The sequence below is a fragment of the Hippichthys cyanospilos genome, chromosome 1, assembly GCF_059441005.1.
Source record: "Hippichthys cyanospilos isolate Australia breed blue-spotted pipefish chromosome 1, RoL_Hcya_1.0, whole genome shotgun sequence".
In the NCBI taxonomy this organism is placed as follows: Eukaryota; Metazoa; Chordata; class Actinopteri; order Syngnathiformes; family Syngnathidae; genus Hippichthys; species Hippichthys cyanospilos.
The window spans coordinates 28,540,623-28,554,369 of NC_142369.1; the positions used below are offsets into that span (position 1 = coordinate 28,540,623).

At 42.3% G+C, this 13,747-nt stretch overlaps 1 protein-coding gene across 1 annotated transcript in view; it reads right to left on the reverse strand.

The window, feature by feature from the left end:
- hmcn2 (hemicentin 2) overlaps positions 1-13,747 on the reverse strand; it is a 44,931-nt gene that overhangs the window by 4,334 nt on the left and 26,850 nt on the right. The window contains exons 39-74 of the mRNA XM_088412858.1: positions 12,874-12,987; positions 12,489-12,685; positions 12,325-12,406; positions 12,110-12,241; positions 11,891-12,034; positions 11,619-11,778; positions 11,092-11,216; positions 10,803-10,986; positions 10,633-10,730; positions 10,013-10,291; positions 9,745-9,932; positions 9,256-9,337; positions 8,890-9,026; positions 8,662-8,803; positions 8,443-8,587; positions 7,968-8,095; positions 7,734-7,890; positions 7,533-7,654; positions 7,282-7,446; positions 6,762-6,869; positions 6,567-6,701; positions 6,360-6,494; positions 6,010-6,279; positions 5,490-5,680; positions 5,200-5,413; positions 4,205-4,339; positions 3,931-4,121; positions 3,276-3,357; positions 2,845-3,015; positions 1,622-1,774; positions 1,330-1,467; positions 993-1,114; positions 684-924; positions 547-606; positions 328-447; positions 111-245 (exon numbers count right to left, since the gene is read on the reverse strand). Of these exons, the coding sequence (XP_088268984.1) occupies positions 111-245; positions 328-447; positions 547-606; positions 684-924; positions 993-1,114; positions 1,330-1,467; positions 1,622-1,774; positions 2,845-3,015; positions 3,276-3,357; positions 3,931-4,121; positions 4,205-4,339; positions 5,200-5,413; positions 5,490-5,680; positions 6,010-6,279; positions 6,360-6,494; positions 6,567-6,701; positions 6,762-6,869; positions 7,282-7,446; positions 7,533-7,654; positions 7,734-7,890; positions 7,968-8,095; positions 8,443-8,587; positions 8,662-8,803; positions 8,890-9,026; positions 9,256-9,337; positions 9,745-9,932; positions 10,013-10,291; positions 10,633-10,730; positions 10,803-10,986; positions 11,092-11,216; positions 11,619-11,778; positions 11,891-12,034; positions 12,110-12,241; positions 12,325-12,406; positions 12,489-12,685; positions 12,874-12,987 (5,382 nt within the window). The remainder of the gene's footprint in view (positions 1-110; positions 246-327; positions 448-546; positions 607-683; positions 925-992; positions 1,115-1,329; positions 1,468-1,621; positions 1,775-2,844; positions 3,016-3,275; positions 3,358-3,930; positions 4,122-4,204; positions 4,340-5,199; positions 5,414-5,489; positions 5,681-6,009; positions 6,280-6,359; positions 6,495-6,566; positions 6,702-6,761; positions 6,870-7,281; positions 7,447-7,532; positions 7,655-7,733; positions 7,891-7,967; positions 8,096-8,442; positions 8,588-8,661; positions 8,804-8,889; positions 9,027-9,255; positions 9,338-9,744; positions 9,933-10,012; positions 10,292-10,632; positions 10,731-10,802; positions 10,987-11,091; positions 11,217-11,618; positions 11,779-11,890; positions 12,035-12,109; positions 12,242-12,324; positions 12,407-12,488; positions 12,686-12,873; positions 12,988-13,747) is intronic.

Genomic DNA, 13,747 nt, shown 5'->3' on the forward strand with positions numbered 1-13,747 from the left:
CCATCCATCCATCCATCCATCGCTCAGAACCAGCGGACTGGCCGTGCCTGTTTTTATCCATTCAATGAATGCATGGTCAGAATAGTGAATGTGGGTCTTAGGTGGCTTGCCTTCACAGCTGTTTCCTGTAATGCTGGGCTTAAATCCTGCTCCACACTTGGCTTGGCAGCGGTAAGTGCCCACTGTGTTGACACACTGCTGGTTGTAGTGGCACATGTGAGAACTCTGGGCACACTCGTCGATATCTGTTGATGAATAAGGGTAGCAATTTGCACGTGTCATATATCAAATACAACACATCAAGACGGTTAGTGGGCTTGTTTTCACCTTGGCATGCGTTGGTCTCCGTGGAGATGGTAAAACCAGAAGGGCAGACGCAGGAAAATCCTCCCATGATGTTGTTACATGAGTGAGAGCATGGAGACTGAAGGGCACATTCGTCTTCATCTATTCATAACCACAACCACACATTGAATTACAGTGGCACAGTGACAATATATTTCAAGTGAAATTTTGCCAAACCATAAGGAGGCCGAGGCCACCTACCAGCACAGTATGAGGTTGTGTCAAGGACAAACCCTTTTGGACAAGTTTCTTCAAGACCCTCTGCACAAAGAACCGTGAAGACTATTGTTTATTTTGTCATTATTTTACCATTGCTTCCTCAAATAACCTTTGCAGACCTGGTATAAGGAGACTGGCAGTGAAGTGGAAGTCCAGTGTAAGAGTAAGCATATTGTAGATGCTATTCACTCTGGAAATCCTCAACAGCTGGAGCAGAGGGCCCTGACGATTCTCCTCACCCTCGTAAATAATGGTATGATTGCAGCGCAGCACCATGGGGGTGCGTCCTCTCTGGTGGGTCTGTGATGACCACGAGTACATCTGCCCTTGGCCTGTTTGCAGGTAGGACTCATCAAACTCCTACGGGACACCAAATTCAATCTTCCACATTGTGAAAATTGCTGAAAATCCTCAGTTAACAAACACACCTGAAGGCTGAGATGTGACGTTGTCAGTGATGGAGGTACAAATCCATTAATGACAATGTCAAGAAGTAAAACTCCCTCAGAATCCAGTCCTCTTGCAACATGGGTCAGGCGAAGGACCTCCCCTGAAGGAATCCAAAACAGCAATAGTATATTTTACACAGCCAGTTGAGATACCTTCAAAGATATTAGTCAGTAACCCCATCTTGTGGCTGTATAGTGAACACCAAGATGTAGAAGTCATAAAGACAAGACTGTCAGAACTGTGGCACTTTTTCCTGTTGGTGTGGACTGGGTGATGGAGTATGAAGTAAATGATGAAGTAAAATCAAGAACAAACCTGTGTCGAATTCCATCTGGGACTCCTGCCTGAACTGGCCACTTGTGAAGGAGTAGCCATTCCTCGTAGGATCCTTCTGAAGCACAGTGGTCCAGTAGATAGGTGCAAAAACAGATACCAGCACCCGCATCAAGGGACCTATGTGATTATCAATAGACATGGTAAAATGTATGCTACACTATCCTAGGACCATCATAGTTTACAAACTAAAGTAAGCCACAAATATGTCCCTTCTGTGCCATGGTTATATAATAGTTTTTTTGTTGATTTACTTTTTGCTTTGGACACTAACCAATACTTGGTGGAATGTTGTCAAGACGGGCTTCCAGAGTGCTACTGCCTTCCGCTTCATTATCTGTGATGTTGGCCTCTAGGAAGGACACTCCAAATTCCCTCTCGTTGACCATGCCTATTAGGCTGCCTCTGGTCTTGCGAGGAGTTTCACCTTAAAACAGAAACAAAATGTGTACTGATGCACCATCAAAGTGCTGTATAGCTATGCTTGGACAATGAGAAAGACAATGAAACCCGACAATTATCCCAACTGTAGATGCTATATGCGAAGATCCGCCAACTAATCGACATGTAAGTGCAATTCAGCGTCTATGAAATTCACTCGATGTATTTGTGTAAAAATACAATTTATGTCTTTGCTGTCACATTGAATGCTTGGGTGAGAAACTCAAAGTAAATCCGGGCCACAAAAAAAAACCTCGACCCATGGGCAGAATGATAACACAATTGTAGCGGAGGGCTGCTTGAAATATATGCAACAGATGTGTAAAATGCCCCTTACTTCTTTATGCCTTCCTTATGCATGTTTTCCATACTTTTCCAGCATCAAACAATGCATATATAAATATATAAACACACACACACAGCGGACCCCCGTGTTACAGCGTCCCTGGCTTACATTTTTTTTCATGTTGTGATGTGGAGTTTTTTCATCCCCTCTATGGTATTTTCCCGGTTTTGCGACAAAATCAACTGTCATGACCCTAGGGGGTCTGCTATTGGTCACTCGTTTCAAAATGGCGGAACGGTAAAGCTTTGTTCTATTGCGAGTGGTTACAAAATCGTATTTATAGTGTATTTTCCTGCTTGATTCAAACTTGAAAGCATTAGCCATGGGTCCCAAGATTGCTAGTGATGTTAAAGAGAGAAGTAAGAAGAAGATTTATATGGAAATGAAGCTGGAGATAATCAAGAAATAGAAAGCTAGCCTGGACTAGGCTACCTTTACTAGGGAATATGGGCATAACAAGCGTCATTCAAAAGTAAATAAATCCTTTCTATATTTGTTTATTTATGATGTTTTCAGATTGTATACATGTATATTGTATACATGTAGCACTCACTATACTATTTTGGTACCAATTTTTAATATGTATGTACAATTTTGATGTTTTTACCTGGGGTTCTAAATGTATATGTGTGTGTGTGTGTGTGTGTGTGTGTGTGTGTGTGTGTGTGTGTGTGTGTGTGTATACGTAAGATAATGTGTTCTAGTTAAACCTGGACAGAGGCCAGCTTGACATTTCCTGGTGTCAATATTTGGCCCGCTGCATGGTTGTCCACCATTGGCTGGTTCCGGATTGTCGCAAAGCCGACTGCGCTCTTGGAAGCCTTGACCACATATGCTACTGCAAGGACCCCAGTCCTGCCAGTTGGAGTAGCCTCCATTAACTATAACATAGGAACAACATTTTTGTGGACATGAGCAGATATTTTAACAATATGTGGTCACAACCAAGAAATCACTAATAGTGATGTAATGACTTAAATAATAATGAATAACTAAATGACAAAGGAACAAAAAAATGCTAGTGTAGTCACAAAGTGTACGTGCGGTTTTAAGAATTAGATACTTTGAGACTGTCTGCCAGGTCCAAGGGATGCCCTTTTTATTAAAAAATGCCAAATTTTATTCAAAGCTGAAAACTCACTCTGAACCTTGAGAGTAATGGTCCGTTCAGCCGACCCTGCTTCACTCTCGGCCACACATTCATAAACCCCTTCATCTGCAGCCTGGAGATTACATTGACAGAAATGTCTTGTTTGAGATGATAAATATTACTATAAATCAAAACTATCCCTCACATAATGATAACCAAACAGCCAAAATAAGTTCTTCACTCAAGCAAGCATACATATAACTTGGACAGATGAGAGTTCATGTGACTTGCAAGACATTTTCAGGTCAAGTAGAAGAATATCTCAGATTGAGTTCACCGTGGGAAGAACAGTCATCTGTCTGGGAGAATCCTAGCCACTGGCTATGCAATTATAGCAGCAGTTAGGGACATAACGAGGTTAGAGGCTAAGAAAACCAGGCCAGAGTCTGGGAAAATCCAGTTCCCGACCTCTTCCCTCTTTTAGATAAAACTGTTAGTTTCGAACTGAGGTGCCTCCAATCTGATTGTGGAAGAAGCAAAACGCTGTCAGAGACAATGGTAAACAACACAGGAGAAGCCTGGGTTGGATGAATGCACCTTCTTTCAGGAAAAAAAAAAAAAAAAGCTTTTCTTTAGGTTTACACATAGTTGTAGTTATAGTTTAGATGAATGTGCAGGGAATAGAAGATATGAACATTGTATTTACTGTGATGCTGTAAATGATTAGTGATCCATTGTGAAGCGTCTGCATCCGGACAGAGCGCTGCAAGGGTGTCCCATTTCGAAGCCAGCGGAGGACAGGGTGAGGGTCTCCATGCACCGGACAGTCGAGCACAGCGGAGCCGCCTTGAATGACTGTTTGGGACGTATGGGCTTCACCCTTCAACACGGGAGGCTCTGAGAAAGGCGCACGCAGTATTAAGCTGATATATTATCATATGTTCAGTCATACTTTAGCTATGTACCCAAAATCAGGTTACCTCTGATGCGAACAATGGAGAGCGCTCGAATAGAGCCCACGCTGTTTTCCGCGATACACACGTACATCCCAGCGTCACTCATAGTAACATTGTCGATGGTGATTGTGTTTCTGCCCGCTTCATCTACAATGGCACCTACAAAACGGGATTCTCATTCATTAATAATTTCAGTTGGTAAAGATCTTAGCTTAAGTTAGGGCAGCACGATTATGGCCAAAATAATATAGTCACTATTATTTCGGTCAATACTGCAGTGACGATTATTATTCATCATGTTTGGTCAAACATGTCTCTTCATTGCCCTTTTTCTGAACAAGCAGTACACAATCAATGCTTCAAGGCTTGATACTTACGACTAATAATAAAAAACTAAAATAAATAAAGTACCAGTAAATCATAATTAAAACATTCACCCAAGACATGGCAAAAGCCTGGCACATAGATGACACAGCTAACTTACTTGCTGAGTGCAAACCAATGAAAAAAATAAGGCCTACTTAGAAACAAGCACATTATTTCTAAGTTTTAATCAATTAGCTGTCAAAATGTCATCTTCGGTCATTTCAAATCAAATTTATTCCAATTTTTTGCCAATCGTTTTTTTCAAAATGGGTCTCAATTGACAGCTAGCACTGTAAATATTAGGAATCAGGTGAGCAACTCAACGCCATTTCACACTGGTAAATAATATATTAGGTTGAGAAAAGCAGCAGCCATGTCATGCAAAACTGTGGGAAACATTGCCCCCTGGTGCTTTGATGTCATAGTGCTTGATTTGACTTGTAGGTTGAATCAGGCTTTTTACATTTTAATATCGCCAAGAATCATCTTAATTTATTGAGCCAGCCAATATCATGATCGCGATTAAAAATCGATTAATTGTGCAGCCTTAGCTCAAGTAAACAAGATTGTTTTCCTTGGCGTTCCTGTACATTTGAACATTAAGTAAAATTGGAACAGTGGTATTCTGCTACAGCGAAACCGGTAAATGATACCTGAGTAAGGTTTGTTGTTGACAGTCCAGGAGATGACTGGAGGTGGTGTTCCCTGGGCGTGGCAGGACAAGGCAAGATCCTGTCCTTTATTCAAAGTTACATCACCGGGTAGCTCTTTAAAGGCAGGCCGCATATTGACCGACAGGTGAATATCCTGTCTTGTGGTGCCTGCCGCATTGGTGGCGACACATGTGAACATCCCAGCATCTCCTGGCTAGGTAAGAAAAAGAAAATTCATTCATACACTCGAACTAGACACACAGTGATGCTGCTAATTTCCTCACGCGCACCCCAGCCCTCTCGATAATCAGCTCTCCCGATCGCAGGATGGTGAATTTGCCCAGAACGCTGGGCAAAACCTCCCCATCCTTTTCCCATGATATTTTGGGATCTGGTGCACCTTGGGCAGCACAAGGCAGCAAGGCCTGAAATCCCTGAATGACTGACATCTCTGTTTGACCAGGAAGAATTATTGGGGGAACTGAAACACAATGACAAGTGAAAAATACTGTAACTCTGTTTTCCCATACTCAGGTACGCTGTCATTCCCAGACATCCAGTCTTTCTGATTTGATCATGTCAAAGCTATTCACAAGGCATATTGCCTAACTCTACGAATGGGAAAATCGCATCTTAGAGTCGGGATAAAAGTATTCCTACCCTTTCACAACAGTCAAACGTTATTTCACTTATTACATAGGAGGCCTACATCTCATCTTGAGTTGTCACTTTGCTCTTGGCGCTTCTATGCCTTTTTAATCAATGCACATAGGGCAAGGTATTTTCACAAGGGGAATCTAAGTGACTCACTTTGAATAAGCAGTCTGATATCATGACTGGTTCTACCAGCAAGATTCTTGGCGGTACATGTGTATGTCCCTGCATCACTGCGCTGGGTAGAAGTGATCACCAGTGTCCCATTTGCATATATATGAATATGAGCGCTATCAACTAAAGGCCTCCTCTCTTTGTGCCAAGTCACTTCTGGCTGTGGTTGGCCATCTGCCGCACACTCCAGGCTGACGGGCTGGCCCAGCACAGCAATGTATTCCACATGGGGAACACTCAGCACTGGAGGAACTGGGGACACACAGGGATATAAACAGTTTGTATATAAGAGGTAAAGAGCTCTCTTTAAATTTATGAGTCCAAAAGTATACCTTGCAAGACGAGTTTGGTTCTTCCCACAGCCACACCGGCTTCATTTTTTGCTAGGCACTGGTACATCCCTGCATCGCCAAGGGTAACACGAGCAAACTTGAGGGCGCCGTTTGAGAGCACAGCTAACCTGTGACCTGTAAAACAAATAGTGTTAGAGAAGATTTGCCTCTTGTCCCTTCTTAGCACCCATGGTGTGCTGTTGTTACCAGCTGCTATGGGAACACCCTCTCTTTGCCAGGTAATGGACGGTCTTGGAAATCCTTGAACCTCACAGGGTAAGATGGTCCCGTGATGTAACACCACTTGTACTTCCTCTGCCATTGGCCGGATTTCTGGAGACTCTATTGGATCAAAATAGTCAGATGTTTTACCTTGCCTGAAGCAAGCAAATGGGGACCCACCTTGCACAGTAAGTGAGATGTGTTTATGAGCCACTCCCGCTGTATTGCGAGCTGAGCAAGTGTACCTGCCGGCATGGCTTGGTAACACGGCAGTTATCTCCAACACCCCTGCATAGAATAATGCCATTTATATGCAATTGTCACATTCAAACAGAGGCGGCTCGTAACATTTGCTCCATCACGATTACGGCCACGTTTGCTGGCAGTATTATTAAAAATGCTGCTTTGGTAACAAGTTTAAGATGACGACGATAGCAGTGGGTGGCCAGTGTCATGTCCTACTGAGGCAATAAAATATGATGTTCCTCTTTACATGCAGAGGTGGGTAGGGTAGACAAAAACAACTTAAAGACTAATTGACACAAGTAAAGGTAGTACTCCAAAAAAAAGGTATATAAATGATAAAAATAAATAAATAAATAAAAAATGCTCTACAAGTCTTAGTCTGCAAGTCAACTGTGGAGTAACTTCTCAATTATTTTTAAATGAAGCAGGAACATCAAACGGGATGGTACCTTACCTGTCGGAAGGATGCGATAACTTCCTCCTCTAGATCCCAGCTTGGCTCCGCCTTTTGTCCAGGAGACAGTAGGCTGAGGTTGGCCTTTAACATGACAAGGCAACTCCACAGGAGACATTTTCACAGCCGTGACTGTTGTGACATCGTCTTCAATAGATGGTGGGACTACAGGAGTCGAGAATAACGGTACATTTGAATTGAATGTGGTCATTTTAAACTGCTGTGTACGTGTGCCACCTTTATATCCATACCTTGCAGGTTGACCTCAATAACCCTGCGTTCCTCTCCCACATCATTCACGGCTGTACACTCAAAGTAACCTTCATCTTCAGTGGATGGCGATAAAAGCACCAGGGACCCAGAGGATAATAACCTTCAATAATAAACAATTATGACTTTTACTATTCATACGATTTCTGTATCGCTGACGTGATACAAAAGTGTGTAGTTACCTGTATGCGCTGGACTGAAGGTCGCCATCAAGAGGAGAGCCATTCCTTTTCCATGACACTTTAGGAGGGGGAATTCCTGTTGTCTCACAGCTCAGGACAGCTCTGATGCCTGTGGTTACGGTTATGTTGAACGGGCCTGGGCTGATTGAAGGACCCACTAACGGGACACAGAGCAAATTCCAGCGTGTTGACCACAGTTACCGGATTCTGGGTTGGCAGTTTTGCTTTATTTACCAAACACTCTGAGATTGATTCCCCGGTGGTCTGAGCCTGCCTGGTTTGAAACCGTGCAGTGGTAGCGGCCAGCATCACTCAGCTGAACCGCATGTACACGTAAAGAGCCTTCAGGTAGCACAGTGTACCTGAAAAAATTCACATGCAGATAACATCTCTGGAAAGTACGTCCAATGGGATTTTAGTATTATCCATAAACCTGGTCACTATCGAAAACAAAGAGGACGTAGCGTTTCTACACAGACATGTGTAAAAGATGATCAATTGTTCTTCAAGGTAAAACTCATCGAGGTGCTTTAAATGACCTTCACTCACTGAAAGCAACATTGTTACTGATTTTTCTCGAACTATCATTATATCACATCGAAAGTATTGTTTGGGGTGTTTGCTCTGGCAAAATCTTAAAAATGGATATTTTAAAAACTGGAATCTTGAAAATTGTGCCTATTTAACCATTTAAGATAAAAGAACCTACTTTTTGTTGTCGCGGCTAATGGGGAAGCCATCCTTTCGCCACGTAACCGTGGGAGACGTGCCATCCTCGACTTCACAAGGTAAAACTGCATCCTGACCCATATGAGCTGTCACTACTGTGCTGCTTTCCTTTATTACTGGTGGCACTGAGAGGTAGAAGTATGATTAGGGTCAAATGTGTAGAATCACTTTTAATCATGTCTGTGAACAGAATAATTACAGAGAATCTCCACAATGAAGAAGAGACTGGTGCTTCCTGCCATGTTGGTGACCACACAACTGTACTGGCCACTGTCCTCAGGACTAACGTCCTGTATTTCAAGGTACTGGCCTCCCGCAAGCTGCTGAATGCGGCCACTCGGCTAATTGGACAGAAGGGCAGCAGGAAAGGAGACGAAATGTTGATGGTGTTGTTCTCCTTCAATTTGCGATTGTTTTATTTCTTTACCTGCATCTGAAGCTCATCTTTGTACCACTCTATAACAGGAGGTGGATCACTGTCAGCCAAGCATTCCAGAGTCAAATGTCCATTAACTGGCACTGACAATGTCCTCACATCTTCAGAGCCAAGAAGGGTTGGTGGGACTGAAACAATGGGAACAATGTGTGTATAACAAATTCAGAGGACATCAATTGGTGTAGCTTGAAGAGCATAGAACTGACTGCGCACAATTTTGCACCGTACTTCCTAGTGTGCATGCGTGCTCAGAAGCTGTACATGTTGTTACATGACCAATATCGGTGGATAGGACCTTGGAAATAGAGGTATTAAAATAAAGTTAGCGAAACAATATACAAGACTAACTTCTATTACCTTGTACTCGAACCCAATGGTTTCTTCCATCCTCTCCAGCTGGGCTGCTGGCCAAGCAGGTGTATAAACCTGCATCCTTAACCTTGAAGAAGACAGTGTTTGTTTGGTTGACTGCATGTCTCACACTTATATACTTAAGTATATATTTTTTTAATGACTTCTACTGTACTTTACCGCAGTGTAAATAAAACAGATGGATCATCCTAAAGTATACTGTCTACATTGGGTAATAAGAATTGGACAATGAAGACTGAACATTTCATCCAGTATATCCTACTGTGAGACAATTTTGAGCTGGCAATTGAATTCAGCTCTGTTTCAAGCGTTGATACTTTTAATGTCCTCTTTAAAACCTTTATCTCTCAGAGCCATATCTTTGTTTTCACCATAGGTTCGGTTATTGAATATATATGGTACAAACAAAGTATGATGCTTCATAACGTACATGCATTCAAACTTTAGTTTCTGTTAGATATTGTTATTTTATACCTGAATTTTGCTAATACTGAGAATGTGTCCATCCTCCTGAATGATGTCCCCTGCCAGCGGGTGACCATCTTTGAGCCAGCTTAGGGTGGGGGCTGGCTCTCCCTCTGCAGAGCACTGCAACTCCAGTGGGCTGTTTACAGCAATCGTCAACTCTTCTGGGGCACCAGATTTGAATATCTTTGGAGGCTCTGGTTCAAAATTGGGAGTGTTTGGTTAAAATGTGTTCTTACTGGAACCTACAGTCGATTATGAATGTATTTATTTTTACCTAGAACAGTGAGATTAAAACTCTTAGTGCTGCTTCCAGCCTGATTGCTGGCAACACAGCTATAGAGGCCTGCCTCTGATGGCGCCACATCAGGCAGCTGCAACCGTGTTTCCTGTCCATCCAGCAACAGATTCCGATGATGTGACAGTGGCTGGCCGTCCTTCATCCAAGTCAACGTTGGAGGAGGAACACCACGGGCCTCACAAGTAAGCGTTACTAAAGAGCCTTGCACAACTGTCACTGGTTCCACTGGTTCCACATGATCAACACCAGGGGGCACTGTAAAGCAGATAATTCGGAGTTCACTGATGTCCCTTAATTAAAAATTCTACAAAACTACTACTAATACAACTACTATTACTAACACTACTGCTACAATAATATTATTATCACTACTATTTTTATTATCATCATTATTACTATTATCATTACTACTGATAATAATAATACTTCTAACTTATGTATACATAGCTAAATATAGCACACTCTCTTACACTCTCCTGCTTACTCGCTCAAAGAGTTTTGAACATTGAGAGAATTGAATGGTTTGGTGCTCATTGGGTGTGGTTTTATTGCACCTTAACATTAACATTAACTCTGTCATAGTAATAAAGTAATACCTTGGACCTGGACATCATAGCTAAGCTCAGCAAGACCAGCTGGACTGCGAGCTATGCATGTGTAAACTCCGGCATCTGACAACTGCACAGGAGAAATCCTAAATGAGACAAATGGACGGTCAGCATCACTTTCACTCATAATTTTACAACACGTACAGATGCAGACTGACCTCAGTACTGAGTCTCCAGAAATTAGGCGAGTATGGGGTGATAAAAGTAGGGGATGTCCATTCAAGAGCCAGCTGATCTGAGGTGGAGGGTTTCCATCAGCGCGGCACTCAAGAGTCACTGCACTGTCCTGTATGGCCTCCACCACTTTAGGCTCGGTGGTTTCTCCCAAAATGGATGGCCGAACTGTGACCAAACCCCCCCCCCAAAAAAAAACATTAAAAAAATACTTTAAACAATAACAAGCAATTTAACTAAAAAAAAATATGACAGCTGAATGTTAAAACTGACCAAGGACAAAGAGGGTGTAGATTTTGCTCTCTTGGCCAGCAGGGCTTACAGCCAAACAGGTATATGTTCCAGAATCCTCAGGACGAAGCCCGAGTAAAGTTAAAGTACTGCCATCAGGAGTCACACTGGAGCATAACAAGTACAAAATTATTTACATGCTATGAGCACCACCACAACAACATTCTCATCATTATCATCACATCTTTCTCACGGTCAAGCACATGTTTACCAGTTGCACTCGCATTTATCGTACAAGCTACTGAACATCTGTAAGCCAGCTGCCATTAATGTTCTTCGTGATTGTTCTATAAATACATCCGTTTGTCTCACATTTTCATCTCATATGCTTGTAACCTTCAGTGCTCATGAGTTTTCATTTAATAACCAAAACACTAGAGGAACAACAAAGATTAAAGTTGTGGGTATTCAGAAAAAACAGCTACTTTGTAGAGACTATTACATTATTCCTATGACCTCATACAAAGCATCAGTATTTTGTCAGGAAATGGCGACCGGCCATAGCTTACGCAATGTGACGTGTATCTGACCCTTCCAAAGTCAAGCCGTCTTTAAGCCAGCTAAGTTGAGGTATGGGGTTTCCTGCGGATTTGCACTCTAGTGTCACCTCTTCTCCCATGGGTGCACTAACTTCAGATGGATGATCAGAGTCAAGAATAGTAGGCGACACTAGGGAAAACGAGAATTGGTCAATGCAAATATTTTGTCCCATTTTGGATAACAATTACATTTTATATGAGAATTGAAAGGCCTTGCTTCAGTTAAATCAAACATTTTTTACCCTGCACTGTGAGAATGTAATCCTTTTGTTCCTGTCCTTCACTGTTCTTGGCCACACAAGTGTACGTTCCTGCATGGGACAGAGTAAGAGGCCCGAACTCAAGGCGGTTTCCTCGAATAGACCATTGCCACTGCAGGCTACTCTCTGGAAACAAGCAGGTTATAATGTTAGAGTGGATAGTACTACAATGACGTCCACATTTCATTGTGACAATCTTACCAATGGGTGTTCCATCTTTGAGCCATGTGATGCTTGGCACGGGGACCCCTGAGGCTTCACATCGAAGTGACACACGAGAGCCCAGGGTGAAGTTTAGGGTCTCAAGGAGGGGCTCGTCAAAGACAGGTGGAACTGCAAAAAAATACCATTGCACTGCAGTTTAAACACTATTCATTTCCCTCGCTTCACTACTATAACAGATGAGATATTCTCACCGTGAACTTCCAGTTTGAACGTCCTGTCTACCTGGCCCGCCACATTGGATACTTTGCAAGTGTAGGTGCCACCATCTGCCATCTGGCATTTCCAAAGAAGGGATTTCAAACGTGAGCGGAGTGTTGGCGTGACTTTGGAGTTTGACTTTGTTTGCTTTTCTGACCTGAACTCCGGTGATCTCCAGCTGGTGATGAGCTGTCTTCAGCCCATTCCCTGTAACTAGCTGGAGTCCATTTTTATACCATGTGACCTCAGGCACAGGGACACCATGGGCCTCACATTGCAGGGTTACGGAGGAACCAAGCTGCGGGGTCACCGCATCTGACTCAGCTTCAAGACGAGGCTTTAGGCTGGGCAGAACTGTTGGTTTGCATTTAGAAATGGGGACATGATCTCATTGTGATTCGTTTCAATTTGCAATGATTCACTTTCAAGCTACGTATTCTCTGTCACAGCTGTGGTAAACAGATTTTTTTTTTTTTTTTTCTGAGACAATGCTTTGAAATTTGAACATCTGTGTATCAAGCTGCCGTGATCAGATGGCTCACCATAAACACTGAGGAGTAGGCTTTTCTGGTCTTGACCAGCTGAATTAGAGGCCGTGCACACATATTGTCCTCCGTCCTCTAATCTTGCTCGAGGCAGCTGTAGCATCTGGCCACCTATAGTATTGAAGGGGACATTAAATAGACTTTTTCATTGTTCCCTTGCAAAACTTTTGTCATGAACTAATCTACATTGGGAACTCGTGTGATTTTTGATGAGATGCACATTGCTCTGTTAACGTTCACATAGTGCAGTCCTCAAATAGTGGGGTACTTTGTTTAGTTTGTATTTGCCATGTGAAGTGTATAAAATCAAATTTGGCATAGTTTGTTTTTGTTTTGTTTTGTTTTCATTCACTTTCAAGCACTTTATTTTTTCAGTTTTAGACTAACCTGTAACCTGTAAAAAAATTAACAGTTGCTAAAAGTTGATTTATATTGCTTTTTTTTCTTTTGTCGTGAAAGAAGATACAATTTCAAGTATTCTTACACCTTTTTATGGAAAATAAACGTATTTATAGTTGGCACGGTGAGTGTGGTGTTGCAAAATGTTTTCTCTTTCAAGGGGGGCTTTGCAAAAGTGTGTGTGTGTCTATAGTCATATTTTCTGTATGAGCCACATTCATTCATACGCACACTAACTGACTAGAATAAATCAGCTTGTTGCTTAAATGCTGACTGTGAGGAAGAATGAATGCATGATAACAATCTTTTCTGTGTTATCGGGTGCTCCACAGCTCAGTCACCAAGAGCTCCACCCCTCATCGTCATGGTAACAAAATCTATATCTAAAAATTTATATAAAACTATCATCCTATAATTCTTGATCCTTGAGGTATCAAAACCATGTCACAGATATTCGTGTTTTACGTTGCAT